The sequence below is a fragment of the Mauremys mutica genome, chromosome 2 (assembly GCF_020497125.1).
Source record: "Mauremys mutica isolate MM-2020 ecotype Southern chromosome 2, ASM2049712v1, whole genome shotgun sequence".
Taxonomy (NCBI): domain Eukaryota; kingdom Metazoa; phylum Chordata; order Testudines; family Geoemydidae; genus Mauremys; species Mauremys mutica.
This window is the reverse complement of record NC_059073.1, coordinates 68453884-68472982: the sequence shown is the minus strand read 5'-3', so window position 1 is coordinate 68472982 and position 19099 is coordinate 68453884. Positions and strand designations below refer to the sequence as shown.

The 19099-nt window shown below is 43.6% G+C and overlaps 1 protein-coding gene across 5 annotated transcripts in view; it reads left to right on the top strand.

The window, feature by feature from the left end:
- Positions 1-2863: 2863 nt before the first annotated feature.
- Positions 2864-19099, top strand: part of UBXN2B (UBX domain protein 2B) — a 40915-nt gene continuing 24679 nt past the window's right edge. Inside the window, exons 1-6 of one of the 5 annotated variants that reach the window (XM_045004731.1) lie at positions 2864-2954; positions 9649-9752; positions 11931-12002; positions 14452-14617; positions 14944-15030; positions 18564-18673. In XM_045004731.1, the coding sequence (XP_044860666.1) occupies positions 2946-2954; positions 9649-9752; positions 11931-12002; positions 14452-14617; positions 14944-15030; positions 18564-18673 (548 nt within the window). In that variant the 5' untranslated portion in view covers positions 2864-2945. The other 4 variants (XM_045004733.1, XM_045004730.1, XM_045004732.1 and 1 more) reach the window with 4 other exon arrangements.

Here is a 19099-nt window from a genome sequence, read left to right as displayed (position 1 = left end):
TCAGTTCATAACTTGGTTAATTTGACTTGGGTCTGTGCACTGCAGTGTGGATTCCAGAGCCCTAGGTTTGAGCACGAGCTAGAAAAGTCTTAACATAGGGTTCAAATACACTGTAGATGCTTAAGCCCATGGTTCTCTAACAGGGGTCCTGGGACATTTTGTATAGTGGGGGTGCTGACAGCCATTAAACCAAACTGTAAACCCTGTATTTGATGGAAACCACTTCAAGCCAGGGGGTGCTGCCGCACCCTCAGCACCTCTAGTTCCAGCTCCTATGTTTCCTAGAACGGGTCAGCTGATTCACATGCCACTAACAATGGCCTTACATTGAAGTGTAGACACATCCAATGGGGCTCTGCATAGTTGCAGGGGTCTGCCACCTCATAGTCAGTGGCAGGATTGGGGCCTATATCAATTTAGAGTACAGGAAATGCCCCTCTAACACAGTTTCCTTGTAATTCTTCTGCTGGGGTGGGAGATGCATGTTCCCTCCCATTCTAGCCTCCAAGAAGTGCCAGGGTGTTCGGGCCCCAAAATTAGGGTTTATTCTCTGAGAATGACAAAGGCACAGGGCAGACAGGACCTCCTTACTACCTTCTCAATCTTAAGCTCTATGGCAACATAGCTTCTGAAGAAGCCACACTACAAGGGAATTCCCTGCTGATTGCTGCCTCCAGAGCCTTTCTTAGAGATGGGGGGAAGTAAATTTTGACATGGCCTGCATTACTTTATTCACCAGGAGTCTGATCCAGAGCCTGAAATTTCTGGAAAGACTCCAGTTGACTCCAAGCCCACATTAGTTGAGAGATCAACCCTAGTCTCCTATTCCCACACTATGAAACCATAACTCCATAGAGCACTCACTGATGGGCTTCTGATGGGTCAGGCAAAGGGATCAGGGGAACTGATGTCATGTAGGTGGTATGCCCTTTTTCACACCTTCCCAGCGGGAATCCTTCCAAGTTCTTGTACCCTCTGCTCACAGGAGGGGATGCTACAGTGCATGGAGGGCCTGATCTTACTGTGCCTAGACATGCATTATTATCCCTGCAATTATTAGGAATCTTGGAGGCAGCAGAGCTGCAAAAATAAGGAAGGGAAAGTTAAGAATTAAAAAAGTAAATGGATTTGTGTTTGTGACTATAACTGAAAGTTTCTTTAAAGATTGTCATATGTATAGAGCACCAAGAGAGTTCACAGGCTCTCCCTCACAAACACTCCAAGGGTCTGATCTTGCATTCCTTTTACATCTTTTGGAATCAACAGAAGTGTTGGGTGTGCAGGGAACGCATTATCAGCCCCCAAAAAACATAAGTAGCACGCACGCGTGTGTGTATATACATACATACATAAAATGAAACTAGTAAAAGGAAACCAGAACCAGAACAATTAAAACAATTGGCCCATCCATAAATAGGAAATTTTTACAAGAGTGTTTAATAAATCCCAACATGGAAGATCTTTAAAATGGTTTGTTTCAGAATGACAATCAAACAATTTCAAGCACTGTCTTTCAATACTTTTTAAAATTACATATTAATTGTATTTTAATAATCTTTCAGTGCCTTATGGCACAAACTTCAGTGGGGATTTAGGAAATAAAGAGCCACATTGTCCCTTACATCCATCATTCCGACGTAAAAGACTAGAAATGGTGTACATTTCCAATTGTCAAGTTCCCTTATCAGTTTTCCTCTGTGGGTTTGTGAGAATAGGTTTGTGCCCCCCTGCCCTTTTTAGTCCCCTATGTCTTCCCTTCCTCCTGATGTTCACCCAACTATGCTGTGCTAAGGAGTTTCACTAAGTAGGATGGGAAGCCCTACAAGTTAATGCTGACCTAATCAGTGTTCATTTGTGCCTGGATGTCCCATGGGATTAGTGTGGGATGATGCCATAGAAAGCAGCCATCCTCAGGGGCGGCTCCAGGCACCAGCATGCCAAGCGCGTGCCTGGGGCGGCAAGCCACGGAGGGCGCTCTGCCGGTCACCGCGAGGGCGGCAGGCAGGTTGCCTTCGGCGGCTTGCCTGCGGAGGGTCCGCTGGTCCCGCGGCTTCGGCGGACCTCCCGCAGGTGTGCTGCTGAATCCGTGGGACCGGGGACCTCCCACAGGCAAGCCGCTGAAGGCAGCCTGCCTGCCTTGCTTGGGGCAGCAAAATACCTAGAGCCGCCCCTGGCCATCCTTTGCTTTTCCTAAAGTTTGTTTGGTTATGGAACTCTGTTAAGGTGCATCTATGCTACAGGAATCAGTTATAACTAGATCACGGGACAACCATTCCTAAACTAGATCTGCAGATGGGGTTGTATGCTGTAGTGCATACATGCCTAGAAGTATCACCTCAGCTGGATCTTTGTGATTGGCTTTGAATGTATGCCTTTTCTGTCCCTAATTTATCTTATTTTAATTTTGGGAGGGGGATGGCATGGAAAGGGGGGGAATAGCTGGGACAATTGAAAAAGCATTTTAGAAATCAAGAAAAATACAAGATTACTTTTATTTAAGGAAAGATAGCTGCAAGATAGTAATTAACTATTTTAAATTTACAGCTGTGCAGAAAAGCTTTGGTCCCAGCAATAATATTATGAAAATTAAATGGTATCTTAGGGTAGCCTGATTTGCATTTGCAGATGTTCGGGTTTATATACATTCTCAATGAAAAAAAATTAATGTTAATCTGTATTCAGGTGATATCTTGAAATGCTATTGGCAGCTTTTACCCTAGAGCAGGCAATCAAGAGTGGCAAGCAGGAACAGTGCCAGTGTTTGGGGGAAGATAAAATATGGGACATCTGACTGCAATAAGCTTAATTTCTTCATACATTCATTTGGATTTTACAGCAATTACAATTTGGTTTCCCTCTCCTAATTCAGACTATGTCACTCCAGGAAGATGGCATTTTCTTTCAGGCAACAACTGCACTTCACTAATCAGCCCAAAGAAGGGTAAATGAAGCGTGTGAGTACATTTTCAACCTTGGATTACTCAGGTAAGGTCCTCAACTATGTAGCCAATTGCTGTTGGTTGATTTCTATTTCTATTTTATTTATTTTTAGCAGTTTAGCTGGTGATGTTGATATTTTACAGTAGGTGTGCAGCCCATGAATGAATACCAATATTTGTTAGGAACTCAAGTTATGTTTTCTTTTCATTATTATTATTTGCATTCCTTTATCCTTCCTTCTTTTTCTGCCCCACTTTCTACAGTTTATTTTTTAATTTTATGTTTGTAAACTACAAACACTACCATTTTGCTGCTTTATTCCTATATTGTGCTAAGGTGACATTTCTCAAAGCTTCCTATCCTGAGTGATTGAGACAATCCACCTTGCTATATTCAGCAGTGGCAATTCAACATAGCAAAGCAGTAAGAGGCCAACTGATAACATTGTGCCAAAGTGAGAAATTGTCCACTGTACTGGATGATTCACTACAACCGGCAGAAATGCACGCAATATATAGCAATTAGGAGCTATTCTTTAGGGTAAACATTACTCACTATACATTACCTACATATATGGCCACACTGAAGCTTAGCTATGCATATTCAACTCTGATTTCACTGCAACTTGGGACATAATATGGCCTGCAGAAAATAAACACGTGGGACATTACCTGGTGCTGAGGGAGGGGATTATGAATTAATCATTGGTTTCTAAATTTCTAGTTGTAACTTTGGTTTCTGACTCATGCTACACACAGTGCTGCCAACTCAGGTAATATTATTGTGAGAGCCATAATATGCAGATTTTTTCTTAAGGCCCCAGCTCCTGGACTCATATGATTATGTGAGAATCTCAGATTTCATGTTTTTTAAAAGTAAATTTCTAACCCGCATGGTTGCAGAGAACCCCAAGGCTCAAACACCAGAAGGCAAATAAAAGGAAACCAGAAGTATTTTTTTAAAACTGCAGGATTTTTAAGGCACTCTTTTTTATTTTGGGGGCCTGACTCATGGTTTTTGAATGCGTGGGGCTGGCAATACTGTTAACTAATGAACTTGTCATGTCTCTGTGCCTTTCTGCAATATGTTATAAAGGTGCCCAAATATTTAAGTTAATAACCCTGCATTAAAAATAGGATTGTTACTATTATTAGAAAATCTTAAAAATCAGATTATTACCATAACGGCTTATCTACAGCATACTTTAGTTTACTGCAAGCTGGGGTGTAAATCTACCCCTGACTAGCCTGCACACTCTCACTGCTGTTTTGATACCAGAGTTTAGGCTATTACTCTAAAGTACAAATAAAGAGATGATTCTGGCATGTCACACTACATTGTGGCAACAGAGACTCATCGCACAAACAGGGCTAGGATAGGAGGGGACTGAAAGAGCCAGAGACACACATACATAGGACAGTCAGGCACATACACACAGAGGGGCAGGCAGACACACACACACACACGGGCAGGCAGATGCAAATACAGTCAGGGCCATAGGCGCTGACTTTGTGGGTGCTCTGGGGCTCAAGCACCCATTGAAAAAAATTATGCGGTGCTCAGCACCTGCAGGGCCGAATTAAACTTTTGTGGGCCCCAGCACCCAAACTGTGGCCCCATCCCCACTTGGCCTCTTCTCCCTATCCCTCGAGGCCATGGTCCCGCTTGGCCTCTTCTGCGCTGAGACCCACCATTTGCACGGGGGAGGAGAGAAGTGGACAGGAGCACCCACTGGCAAAAACAAAAGTCAGCACCTGTGCTCAGGGCAGGCAGGCAGATACACACACACACACACACACACTGTCCCTTACACGTGTGCAGGTAGCCACAGACACAGGGGCAGACAGACTGGCAGATGCACACTCATACCTGGGGCAGGTAGATGCAAACAATCACAGGGACAAGCAGGCAGGCACACAGGGCCACACACACACAGGGCAGATGGGTGTGTATATGTGCACCAACACACACAGACAGCTGGGCACACACACGGGGTGGACGGGTGGACACATACACACAAGGGCGGGCAGGCGTGCACACATACATGTGGTAGGGTTGCCAACTTTCTAACCGCACAAAACCTGCCTGCCCTTGCCCCAGGCTCCACCCCTGCTCTGCCCCTGCCCCCACTCACTCCATCCCCCCTGACTCTGTCACTCACTCTCCCCCCCCCACTCACTTTCACTGGGCTGAGGCATGGGGTGGGGCCAGAAATGAGGGGTTCAGGGTGCGAAAGGGGGCTCTGGGATGAGGCAGGGAGCTGCGGTGTGGGAGGGGGTGAAGGCTCCGGCTGGCGGTGCGGGCTCTGTGGTGGGGCTGGAGATTAGGGGTTTGGGGTTCAGGAGGGGGCTCAGGGCTGGGGCAAGGGGTTGAAGTGCAGGAGGGGGTGCAGGTTCCAGGAGAGAGTTTGGGTGTGGGAGGGGACTCAGGGCTGGGGCAGGGGGTTGGGATGTGAGAGGGAGTGAGGGCTCCAGTTGGGGGTGTGGGCTCTGGTGTGGGGCCAGGGATGAGGGGCTTGGGGTACAGGAGGGGGCTATGGGCTGGGACAGGGGGTTGGGGTGCAGACTCTTGGAGGGAGTTAGGGTGTGGAAGGATGTTTCAACCTGGGGTTGGGGTGCTGGAGGGGGTTTTGGGTGCCAGCTCCAGCTAGGCGGCACTTACCTCGGGTCACTCCCTGCCTGCCCTGGCTCCACATAGCTCCCAGAAGGCTCCTCCTAGGCAGATGGGCCAGGGGACTCTGTGTGCTGCCTGCGCCAGCAGGTGCCACCCCACATTGGCCAATGAGAGTTGCGGAGCCAGGGCAGTGCGTGGAGCTTCCCTGATTGCCCCTCTGATTAAGGGTTGCAGGGAAATGCTGGCCGCTTCCGGGAGCTGCGCAGAGCCAGGGCAGGCAGGGAGCCTGCCTTAGTTCCGCTGTGCCACTGACCGTACTTTTAACAGCCCGGTGGTCACTTGTGATGACCAGAGCTGCCAGGGTCTCCTTTTGACCAGGCATTCCAGTCAAAAACGGGACACCTGGCAACCCTAATACACGGGCACACATACCCAAGGGGCAGTCAGGCACACCCATGGGTGGACAGATGTATACATACACACAGGGGTAGGCAGGTGCATACACCCATGCACACCATTCCCACACAGGGCAGATGTGTGCAGACACACACAGGGACAGGCAGAAACATACATGGGTGCCTGCGGGCGCACACACATACACACACACACACACAGAGGAGTGAGTGCTCATACATGGGTGGGGGGGCATATGCACAAGGGTGCTGGAACAATCTGTATAGTGGGGCTGCTGAGAGCCATTGAACCAAACTTTAAACCCTGTATATAATGGAAACCACTCCAAGCCAGGGGGTGCAGCAGGACCCCCTACTCCCAGCACCTATGCACCTGGATGCACGCCTACAACAGGCAGCTGGTCAATCACACGCAGCAGCAGGGAGGGACATGCAAACACAGGGGGGGGAGGGGTGAACGCGCACACACAGACGGGAGCAGGTACGCGCGCAACCACACAGGGTTCGAGCGCGGGCCGCCCATACACACATTGGGCGGGTCCAGCGAAGGGGGCTGGTCCAGTCCCGCTCCCCCCGTTGCCATGGCAGCCTGGCTACGGAAGTGCTCTGCGGCGCTTCCCTCCAGCCGCAGCTCCGCGGGGAGCGGCTCCCTCCGTGCTGCTGAAGATGGCGGACGGCGGGGAAGCCGCGGGCCGGCAGGAAGCGGCGGCGGTTGGCGGGGCGCGGCGGGACAAGGGGCCCCGGGCTAATGCCCGGCCACCCTCGGCCCGGGACTTACAGGTGCGGAGGGGCCGGGGCGATACTTGGGAACGATGAACGAGAGGCCGGTGGCGCCTCCCCGACAGGTGCCGTCCCGTCCCGGCGGCTGCGGTGCTCCGGGCGGCTGGGCGGGGGAGGCTGCCTGGGCAAGCCCGGTCTGTGCGGTTAGAGGCGCTGTATTTCCCGGCGGAGCGGGGCGCAGGGAGCTGCGCGCTGGCGGGGGGCTGCTGCTGCCTGCCCTTTCCGTGCACACCCCTGGCACCCTGCCCCTGGGCCATCCACCGCGTGAGCCTCCCCACGGGGCCGTAACGTGCCACACGGTGTGGAGTGATCCGCCAGGCGGAGGCGGGTGGCTGGCTTTGTGTCACACCCCTTCTCTCACAAGACCCACATGTTTCAGGACTTAATAGCCCGGCGTGATGAGGCTGCCAGCTCTTGTTTGCAAGGCCAGACTAAAGCTGCTTAATGCAAAACCCCTCTTGTACGGATGAGCCTGGCTTTCAAACACTAGAGCAGAGGTTCCCAAACTTGGTTCGTGGCTTGTTCAGGGTAAGCCCCTGGCGGGCTGCGAGACACTTTGTTTACCTGAGTGTCTGTAGGTATGGCTGCTCGCAGCTCCCAGTGGCTGCAATTTGGCTGGGACTCCCTGTGCTAGAGCAAGGGGTCAGCAACCTCTGGCACCCGGCTGGCCAGGGTAAGAACCCTGGCGGGTCAGGCCAGTTTGTTTACCTGCTGCGTTGGCAGGTTTGGCTGATCGTGGCTCCCACTGGCCTGGCCAATGTGGGTGGCAGGAAGCCACAGCCAGCACATCCCACGCCACTTTCTGCAGCCCCCATTAGCCAGGGACAGCGAACCGTGGCCAGTGGGAGCCGCGATCGGCCAAACCTGCCGACACGGCAGGTAAGCAAACTGGCCCGGCCCGCCAGGATACTTACCCTGGCGAGCCACATGCCAGAGGTTGCCGACTCCTGCACTAGAGAAATGGAGAGGTGCCTCAGCCTGTAGAGAGTTTGGCTCCCATTGTTAGCGTCCTGCAAAGAAATGCTATAAAATCTCAGCTGTAACCATTTCTTTATCAGTATTAATTTTCCCCACCAACTTTAAAACTATGAAATGCTTCCAAATAAAATTATTTAAAACCATGTCTATGCTTGCCTATGCTTGCAGCAGCATGTAGGGTATGTGTAGCCAGGGGTCCTGGTGCTGGGTGCGCCAACAACCCTGGCTTCATCACACATAGGGTATACAGTTTTGTTCAATGGCTTTCAGCACCCCCACTATAAAAATTGTTCCAATGCCACTGCGTGTAGCTACATGCCGCACACTCACTGGTGTGTAGCTACATGTGGCAGTGAAAGTCTCCAGCAGAGAGCTGCTGGCATGTAAAGAGCTTGGGCATGTAAAGAGCTGTGTAGGGTATGTAGGGCCTTCTGCTCTACTCAGCCATGCCCCATTGTCTACACTACTGTTTTATACCCATGCTAATTGGGCATGCTGTGTCTGCTCTACACAATACCTAAGTGTAGACCTACCCTTAGCTATTACTTAAATAAAAGAAATGTGAAACTCTAGGCAGTGTTACTGTTTTTGTTTAAATTACACATAAGGCCAATACACTGCTGACCAGTCCTGACCATTTTTCCTTACTAATATTAGGTTTGCACATTTAATTATTGTTGATAAAGTCTATGAGTCTATTGAGACTAACATTTTTAACTGAAGCATACAGTAGTTACATTCATCTTCAGTTTTCCAGACTGTTGACGATCGGACTTGTAGTTAAGCAGGCTTTTTGAGTAGATGGTCTTTCACGGTGTTAAATTTATCTGAAATAAAAGTTCCCTTTTTAACTAGCACAAATCTGTAGAATGCATATTAAGTTTGAGACACTGGATGTCTTTTAAAAGTTCTATTGAAATCTCATTACTCTGTACGATTTTCTTAATAGCCCTCAGTTCTTCAACTAGTTTACTTTCCTGGATAACGAGCGTCTCATTGCAATACTTATTACAGTATTAAATACTGTGATTCTAAAACAGTTTGTCTTGAAAAGGGCTGTCTTTATTCGAATGTTTGTTGTTTGTAAGCCAAACCATAGTAGAATTGTAGCCCTGCAGCACCATGTGGTGAAATGTTAATCACTCCAGAGAAAAGCAGAATCAAATTTTAGAACTCTGTTTTGAGATAAAAATTTTAATATTAACAATGTTGTATTTATTTTTTGTAAAAGGCAATAGAAATCAAGCTACCAAAAATGTCATATTTGGTATCCCTTCGCATACTGTTCTTAAAGCTGAATCTGCCAGAGAAATGGCAGCATCTAGGGCTATCCTTGGGAAAAGCTTTTCTAATACAGGTTATTACGCTTGGGTGTAAGCCTTTAAGCACTTGCTGAAGTCAGTGTTAAACACATGCTTAAGTGCTTTGCTGAATTGGGATCTTAATATTAGTACATTCTGTCATGGTTGTAAACATGTTATATAGGAACTGAAAAATATAAATTAAAAGCTATTACTGTTGTGTTCTCTAACAATCTTATTGAAAGTAATGTGACATTGTTTCACATAAATATAGAATATTTTTGTCTTAACCTTTTACAAGTAATGTGAGTGCTTTCTATGTATTCTGAACAGATGCTTCTGTATAAAAGTCTTGTCATTCTTTGCTAGTGTAGCCTTATTGCATACTTAATGAGGTAATTCAGACTTGTGTTTAGTATGTAAATAAATACATGTGTATTTATTTCAGAGTACAGGTATCCAGACAAATATTTATGAGTCTCTGAATAATGTCACTCGTGTTTCTAAATCAGTAAGGAACCTAGGCTTCTAAAACAATGCATACAATGTTTATTCTCTTGTTCTTTGTATAGTTTCTATCTCTAGTCTTATAGATTTTCTAAAAAGTCTGGTATTGTATGTAGTTGGCTTTGGCTGGGTTATATGAAGATGAAGTTAAAGGCAAGTTATCCCATTCTGACAGACCACCAGCTACAGTGTTCGGTAACCCAAGAGTACCAGTTCAGAGGTAAGAAGTGCTTTGTACATTAGGATTAGTAATTTATTTGACATCTGTAAATCTGTTTCAGTTTACTAACACTGCTTTTGTCACAACTTTCAGAAATTTAATCTTGAAGAGGTATTATATTCCAATGCTTGTTTAAAAAGCTATAATAACACAGAAGAGTAAAATGGGGAACCCTATAATACTACGTCCACTCTGCTTCCTTAGAAAGTGTTTGTAGCATATATTTATTTATTGAGTAGTCTTCATTCTGCAACTGTTCCCAACCACTTTGTTTCTGTTAGATGCTGGCAAAAGGCTTAAAGTTAAATGCAGAAGTAGTTATGCTGTCACACAGATTTGGACATATGACCTGTGTTCTTTTGGGGGAACAACTGTTAGGAGCAGGAGCAATTCATATGGAAGACTATGCCTAAGTGCCTCTTCAGGGTCAGGAAATCACAGTGCTCATGTCAACATGAGGACTATGATCCATGACCGTTAAGCCCTATCCAAAATTATCCCTCAGCAGCATCTACCATAGGAGAATTGGCAAATATCCTCTAAGATTCTTCATGGAACAAAGAACTTGAATGGACAACCTCTGTATGGAAGAGGAATTGAATATATTTTTCTCTGTTTTTCTGGCATGTTTAGGTGCCTGTGGCCAACAAGAATATGCTTTAAGTACTTAGGGTTCACATAACAGAATATATGGAGACTCATTATAGCTCACTCAAATAAACTTTAAAAAAATCTTGCTAAGTTTAAATGAATCAAATACAAAACAACTGAACAGTAAGATGTTTGTTTTTTTAAAAATCCAATCTATATGTGGCAAGTGACTGGGACATGATGAACCAAACACAAGGCTTGTATGACTTTCTAAAAAGACCCCATCTATACAGATGTGTCAGTGTGAATCTCATTTTTAAAAAATGAGTATATACCAGAGGACATCTCCATGACTGATGACAAACCTACAGTCCATTTCTGCACATGGATCTCTGGAAAGATGAAATTCAGCCCAAGGCTGCATACTTGGGACAATAATGATTGTTTCTGGTTGAGATCACCAATCTAGTATGGTTAACCATCTACAGATATCACTATTAAAAAGCTGCTTTCCAATACATACCACAAAGTTGTTATACTTACTTCCTATTCTATGTAGGGAATAGGTTGGTACTGTATCTTGAATACTTCAGAATGGTATATGCTGGCAAACTGTAGCTCTTTATTGGCAATCATATACCGTGATTCAGATGAATCTCTTTTGGAAAGAAAAGATGCCCCCTTTACACAATGTTAAATAATCCCTAATTTGGATAGATTGTAGTCTACATCAATTGTCAAAGTTCCATTGAAGTCAGTGGAGCTATGGCTGTTCGCACCAGTGGTGGGCCTATCCCATGGATGTGAAGCTAGTGCAGTGGTTCTGATTCCCTATTTCAAAGTATCTTTTAAATTCATTCTAAAATGTTTACTGTAAACCTGTGCAATGTTGGCTGTAAGAATATTTTTGAATCCATGTAATAAACAGAAAGAAATAGGGGAAACTACTGCTTGTAAGCTCTTTGGGAGCAGTGTCTGTCTTTTTGGTCTGTGTCCAGCACCTATCACAATGGGATCCAGGTTCATGACTGGGGCTCCTAGCACTTTGGTAATACAAATAAATAATAATAATTCTGGTTGGTCCCATTGCAGGTTCAAGTACTACAAAGCCATTTTTCAAATATAATTGAAGGTTAAGGGCCAGATTCTGCAACCCTTATTCACATTGAATGTTACCTACTGATGTTAGTGAGGCCACTTGTGGAGTAAATTGTCATTCAGCATGCATAAGGGCATTGCTGTACGGCCCTAAATGAGCTCCCCTCCATTCTTTCCTTGCTACATGGTGAATATTTGGAACTATTTACTGTCGCCAAAAGAACATATGCCATTACAGTGTGTCAGCAATTTAGAATTATTTTATAAAATACTTAAACAGTTAGCCTGAATGGAGTCCATCAGGTCAGAACTTTTGAGACACCTTATTTTCGCGCTCTCTCTTTTTTTTTTTTTTTAAGTATATTAAAAAACTAACCATTTTACATAGTCATAAAGTGTGAAGTGCTTGTTACAATGGATATATTATGCAGTGTATATATCAGTAATGTTTTTAATAAAACTGAATTTTTAAAAAATATTTGTTGGCAGTCTAAAAATTGACTCCTTCAGAAGCTTGAGAAAACCAGGAAGAAGCATGAGTGATGACAAAGAAAACCAAAGGTACTGTAAAAACAGAGGCTTATTTATCTATAACAATTATGAATAGAATATTAATCTAGATTTTATTTTTTTCATACATTTTTTTCCTTTCTTCTTTCTTCATAATGGTGTTGATCTTAGTCTTTGCTCTAAGTGGTAACATAAGGGCGGTTGCGTGACTCATTAGAGGGAAATGGTGACATGAGGTATGGAGGATAGCCTTCCCTATTTAAAATAAAATGCTTTCTCCAATTTTCAAACTATAAACGGAATCTTTCTGAACTGTAGGCTTCCATTTTTAATCTCCTTGTTTTTACATGTAATAGAAACCCCAGAGCAGTGGTGGGCTGACCCGCTCAGCCCGCCACCACTCTGGGGTTCCCGCTGCTGGCCCCTGCCAGCTGGGGGCCCACACAGCACCCGCTGCTGGCCTGAGGGAAGGAACCCCAGGCTGGCAGCGGGCTGAGACCCCGGCTGGCAGGAGCCGACGACCAAACCCCAGAGCAGCGGCAGGCTGAGCCACTCAGCCCACCACTGCTCTGGGGTTTCCACCGCCGGCTCCTGCCAGCCGGGGTCCCGCCACCGGTCCCTCTCAGCTCCCGCTGCTGGCCTGGGTGAAGGAACCCCAGGCTGGCTGCAGGCTGAGACCCCAGCTGGCAGGAGCCAGCGGCCGAAGCCCCAGAGCGTTTTGGGCTGAGCCATTCAACCTGCCACCGCTCTGGGGTTCCTACTGCTGGCCCTTTGCCAGCTGGGGTCCTGCTGCCGGTCCCTCTCAGCGCCCGCTGCTGGCCTGGGTGAAGGAACCCCAGGCTGGCAGCAGGTTGAGACCCTGGCTCGCAGGAGCCAGCGGCCAAACCCCAAAGTGGGGGCGGGCGGAGATGCTTAGCCCACCGCCAAAACCCCAGAGCTGGGCGGGCTGACCTGCTCAGCCTGCCACCGCTCTGGGGTTTCAGCTGTTGGCCCCTTACCAGCCAGGGTCCCCGCCGCAGCCCTACTCACCTTGCTTCCGGTTGGAGTTCCAGCGCAGGCCCCCTGCCAGACAGGGTCCAGGCCTCCGGCCCTGCTTAGCCCTACCAGCCACCAGTTCCACTCACCTCAGCTGCTGATCTAGGGTTCCAGCCAGTTAACAACTGATCACTCAGAAGCCTGTGTGCAGCTTAACGTATTCAAATACGTGCCATCAGACACAGGAAAACTAAGCAAGGAAAAGCAAGGGCAAGGATCACACTAAACTAATAAGATCTGCATTTTAATTTAATTTTAAATAAAGCTTCTGAAACATTTTGAAAACCTTGTTTACTTTACATATAACAGTAATTTGGTTATATATTATAGATTTATAGAAAGACCTTCTAAAAACCATTAAAATGTATTACCGCACGCAAAGTCTTAAATTAGAATGTATACATGAAGACTCGGCACACCACTGGTGAAAGGTTGCCGACCCCTGGTTTATAGACATCAGTGTTGAGATAGCAGAATCAGTTTTATTCTAGTAAGCAGCAGCAGATTGACTTGTTTTATCCTGAATCAACTCACCTTGCCTCCTATACTTAAATAGTATACCCAAAGAGAATAGGAAGCATTCAGCATTTTATTAGCTGTTTAAAATCAAATCAAACAGAACATAAATCAGAGATGCTACAGCTTGGCAATATATCATATCTAGCTATCTAAATTTGGATAGTATCCATCACCATGGTGTCTAAGCATATATTAGCCCTTAGCACTTCTAGTTTCTTAATCTTACTCTCTGATATGTATATAACTTCCGATTACAGATAATAAAACTATTTAATACACTCTATGAAATGGATCTCATGCAAGGGCTAGAAATTAGTCTATTTTGAAAATAAACTAGATGTTTACTACTGTTTGTTTTATCCAATGGTTTTCTCTGAAGTTACTGCAGACTCTAAAGTGCCTCAGAATATAAATTAATCGTTGTTAAAAAAAGAACTAATATTGTTAGAAATGTGACCATAATTGACCATTAAGCCTAAGATCTCACTTTGGTGCTATTTTTAGTTGTTGTATGTCAATTATACAAAGGCAGTGTTAATTGTGCATCTGATTTTTCAAATGCATCTGCATTTCATCAGACCAGCCATAGTTTCATACACAGAACCTCCCAGTGGAGATTATTCTTTCCAGGAGCTGGTGGAATCCACATAAAATAAGGAATGTAAAGTCACAGCTATGTCAGGACTGTGTTCGCTATAAAATATGACCATGGCTCCTAACCTCTAGGAACCTCTATACCTTTGTAGGTCCACTGTAACAATTCTTTTAGTAGTGCTTCTTTGTGTATTGAGAAAACCAGAACTGGGTAGAATGCTTCTGTGATCAAAGTGAAGAGGTTTTGTGCCAGAATTTGGCTCCATTTGTTTACTGAGCTTTTTTTATTGAAAAATGGGTGTCCATCAATTACTTCAGAAGGATTGTCACTGATGAACATTATTGTTTAAAGATTTTACTCAGGTGACTCAGAATATAGCGGACTACAGATTGTTGGGCCTTCTAATAGTAGGAATCCCAATAAAATTGTTGGTGAACTTTTCAAAGAGGCGAAAGAACATGGGGCAGTTCCACTGGATGAAGCTGCAAGAGCCTCAGATGATTTTAGTAAAGCTAAAGTAAGTATAAAAAAGATAGTTATTTTTGCCTAAAGGGCTTATTGTCTTGTAAATTATATTACTAATACTTGCAAATATTCAATTTCGAATCCTAACATTTCATAGTACACTGACTGCTTAGCATGGTTATAATTTCTAACTACCTAATTTGCTAATTAGAAGGCATATCAATTAGAACATTGTGTGTTTGTGTTAACTAAAGAAGCAGGCTTGTTCACATTTTAATTTATATCCTGCACCCCATTAAATATCTTTGTAAATTGTTTCACATATCTATTCAGGCTGTTTAATTTTTTTAATTAACTTTCTTTTAAATATTTTATCAGTCATTTTCAGGTGGTGGATACAGATTGGGTGACTCATCCCGGACGCGCTCTGAATATATATATGGAGAAAATCAGAATGGGCAAGATGTAAGTAAAATGTTGAATAGCAGAAAATAGTGCTACATATCCTGCAATGTTTGAAGCCCAAGTTGTCAAGATAATGTTTTTATATAACAATAGTTTTGTTTATAATGAGTAGCTATAGAGCCATGTAATGTACATTTTAAGAATAATTTCTTAAAGCCAAAGGGTCGACATGGACAAAAATACATAGATTATGAAGTACATAAGCTCTGCTGGTAGAGGAAAGAGGGGTCTGACAAAGAAGACTGACTGGGTCCAGTGTTGTGAAAAGAAAGGGTTGTATTGCTATGAGGGCTCTGTGACTCTAATCTGAGTTGCAAAGTGCTCCTTTGGAATTAAACGCTTAATTTTGTGAGGTGGTGCCTACCATATTTCAAGGCTCTGTAGGCATTAGTTGTGTTGATTCAGCCCTATTAAGCATCTCACAACAATTCATAACTTGCAATTTTGTGTGTTGTCTTTATTCCCTGTGAAATAGAAAACTGAGTGTCATTGATAATAAGGTACTGGAATTCTCACTAGCTAGATAAGATCCTTCTAAAGTTGATATTGTGTAGGAAGAAAATAAATATTATATTTGACTAATTTTAAGTCCAATTTAGGGTGAAGAGAAAACAACTGAAATGGCTCTACTTTATAAAAGTTTCTTTATAAAAGTGGCATCATAGTATTCTTTGTTGTTGTAGCTCAGTGATTTCTGTGTCCATTTATAGTTAGAAAGATGTATCTTTTCCTCTCAGCCTTGCATATTATTTGCCCAGGGAGAGTCAAACAGGATTCTTTCCATATCATGCATCATCACCAATAATAAATGTTCTGACATCCAAATTGGGCCCTCACCTACACCTGTGAAAGTGCTGGGCGTAGTATGACAAATTGAGTAGAATAGAAGAGTTGTTTCCTGATTGCCATTGTTTTCAGCGGACTCAGATAGGTGTGACTGATAGGAGCTTAATAAACAACTTTGTTGATGCACAAGATGGAAAAAACATCAGCAGTAATCGAATCTTAGCTGAGGTTGGTCGGCAGTACTAACAGGAATAAAGAACAGTAAAGTTTACTCTTGCCACCAAAGAGAGCAGACATGACTCTGAATAGAATTGTGAACTAAGATGATGCCATTTTTATATAGTCACTTTTCAGAGTAAAACTACACTACAATATCAGTAAAACTAAATTAACACTAAAGCATCTTTCTCTCTCTGGTGCCCTTCAGGGTCCTGTGCTAGGTCATCTCTTTGTCATCTGTGCTCAAGATAGCTGAAATCATGTGGAGCTAACACCTCTAACAAATCTAATTCTCTACCTCTAATTTTCATCCCTCTGTCCATCTCTTCAACTGTGTTTGATATACTTATGTGAATGTCCTCCTGCCATTTCAAACTCATTTCCTCCAACCCTGAACTTTTCTCCTAATCTTTCTTCTTTTTCTTTTCTTCTCTAACATCATTGTCAACTCCACAACTCTCCCATATTTGTAACCTTGGTGTTATCTTTGACTTCTCCTGCTCTTTCCGCACCATAACTAGTGTTAAGTTCTGTCACTTCTTCCTTTTTAAGGGCTTGTCTACATGGAAACTTAGTGTGTGGCAAACCAGTGTGTGAATGAACAGCATACTAGCCTGTTGCACACTAAGTCCCTGTGTGGATCCTGCTATATCATACCAACAGTTCTGTAGTGTGCTTTGACGTACTGCTGTTTGAAACAGGTTGTATTAAGCAACAGTAAATCAAAGCACACGACAGAACTTTTAGTGTACAGTAGCAGGGTCCTCGTGGCCTGCTGCTGTGCAGTGGGCTAGTGCACTCTACATTCACACCCTGCATTTCTGAACAAGTCCTGTGTTTGCAAGCTCTAAAAAAACAAAATTGAACTATAGCCAGTGTTAAAACCTTTGTCTATGCGTTTGTCATATTCATCTTCCTTCCTGCACCCACTTCCTCTGTGGTCTTTGGAATTCTCACCTCTAGCAATGCTGTTTTGAATAGATGGGAGGGAGATAAAGTCATCTTTATCTGCATCTACTCTGCCTTTATAATTATCCCCTTCAGCCCTTTTGCTGGATTCTTTTCTTACTGCATCAGGTTTCTCATCCTTGCCTTTAAGATTCTGCATAATTTTGCCCTGTCCTTATCTCTACTTTTCTTTCTTCCTGTGCTCTTGCATGCTCCTTTTCTGCACTATAATCATCTCTGTCTGCTGCTCCCTCATTCTCCTTTTCCTACTCTATGCCTCATCGTTTATGCTTTTCCCAAGCTTGGGAGAAATCTCTTGCTGCTTCTTGTAAATCCAGACTTCCACATATTTCTTCTGTTAACCCTGAATTGTTCTTACCAACTTTCCCTGGCAGTAAGTCACACTCTCTCACCCAGACATTTTCCTGAATGTTTTCCTCATCTGTTTTAGAATGCAAGCTCTTCTGGGCAGGAATGTCTTCTTTTATGTTTTGTAACGGATTGCATAATCGTTTTTAGTCTTGTATAAATACTTAAGTAATCTCATCTCCCTACCTGTCATTTCTCATGACTCCTACCTCCAATAAACCCATGATCCTAGCCTCGATCACCTACTTGTCTGAAAATTTAGCAAGTACCTTCATGCTTTCTCTCATGCTGTCATTTTCCCTGTAAGCATCCACAAAACAAACTCATTATCCTATTTCAAATCCCTCTTTAAAATTCTCCTTTGCCTTGAGGCCTACAGAAAATATGACAATGGTTAGGCTGCTGGGTTTGCTGAGAATACACATCATACATGCCTATCATGCTGACCAATATGTCTCATTGTTTCCTTGTACTCTCCGGTCAGTTTGTCTGTACCCATCTATTGTTTCTTAGATTGTAAGGTCTTGGGGGCAGGCAGGGTCTGCATTTTTGTTCTGTGTTTGTACAGTGTCTTTCACAGTGGGGTCCTAGTCCATGACTTGGGGCTGTTAGGTGTTACAATAAAAATAACAGTGATAAAGCTAGGTATGGGAATTAGTAACTGTAACTCTTGCTTTATTCCACAAGCGATTAGAATAGTAATAGTAATCTGCAAGTTTATGGGCGCTAAGTCAATTTTAAACAAAAACAGTATTCGCTATTTTGAAAGCAGTTGCATCACCTGTTAAGCCTAGTACACTATTGTTAGCATATATTTTCTGTGTACCTTGTATTTTATCTGTTAGCTATGTCACTGATAAAAGTCAAGGCTTATTGTGAAGTTCAGGGTTGCCAATCTGTCTGAGGTCTCAGTACCGTAAATTTGTAATCTCAACTGTACCAACAGTGCAAATGTTACTAGAAGTCAATATCACTTTGTTTGGGGGAATCTAAAAATGACAGTCCAAAATCTCTCTACAAAAACTAATACAATGTTTTTATTTCTTTTGCCTTCTATCTTATGTGTCTGTGTTTTGCTACAAACTATGTTTTGTTTTAGATTCAGTTCTCTAATTTTTGCCAATATGTACAAAGCTAACAAAAAAGATCAGCAGATAATTGCTTAGGAATTTTTTCATTTAGTTTTTTATTATATTTTCTTTGCTCAATAGGTTCAAATTTTGCTTAAACTGTGGAGGAATGGTTTCAGTTTAGATGATGGAGAGTTGAGAACTTACACAGACCCAACAAATGCTCAGTTTCTTGAGTCTGTTAAAAGAGGGTAAGTTATAATGGTGGTTCTTTTGCTGACTATATCAGAGCAATCAGGTGCAGAGAAGGAAATAGTAATAAAACAGTGATGAATATTAAAGTGTATAATCTTTCTGCAGTGTAAAGCAACTGAGTACTGAAGCATTAAATAATCCTTCTACCAGAAACAAGATTGATGTTACTGCAGAGATACAGACAGTGTACAGTAAGTCCTCGCTTAACGTAGTTATGTTCCTGAAAATGCTACTTTAAGCGAAACGATGTTGAGCGAATCCAATTTCCCCATAAGAATTAATGAAAATGGGGGGGAAATGGGGAGGGTGGGGGTTAGGTTTGGTTCCAGGGAAATTTTTTTGCCAGACAAAAGACTATATAGATATCTCTCTCTCTCTTATATAAATAAAAATCAGGGATCAGCAACCTTTGGCACGCAGCC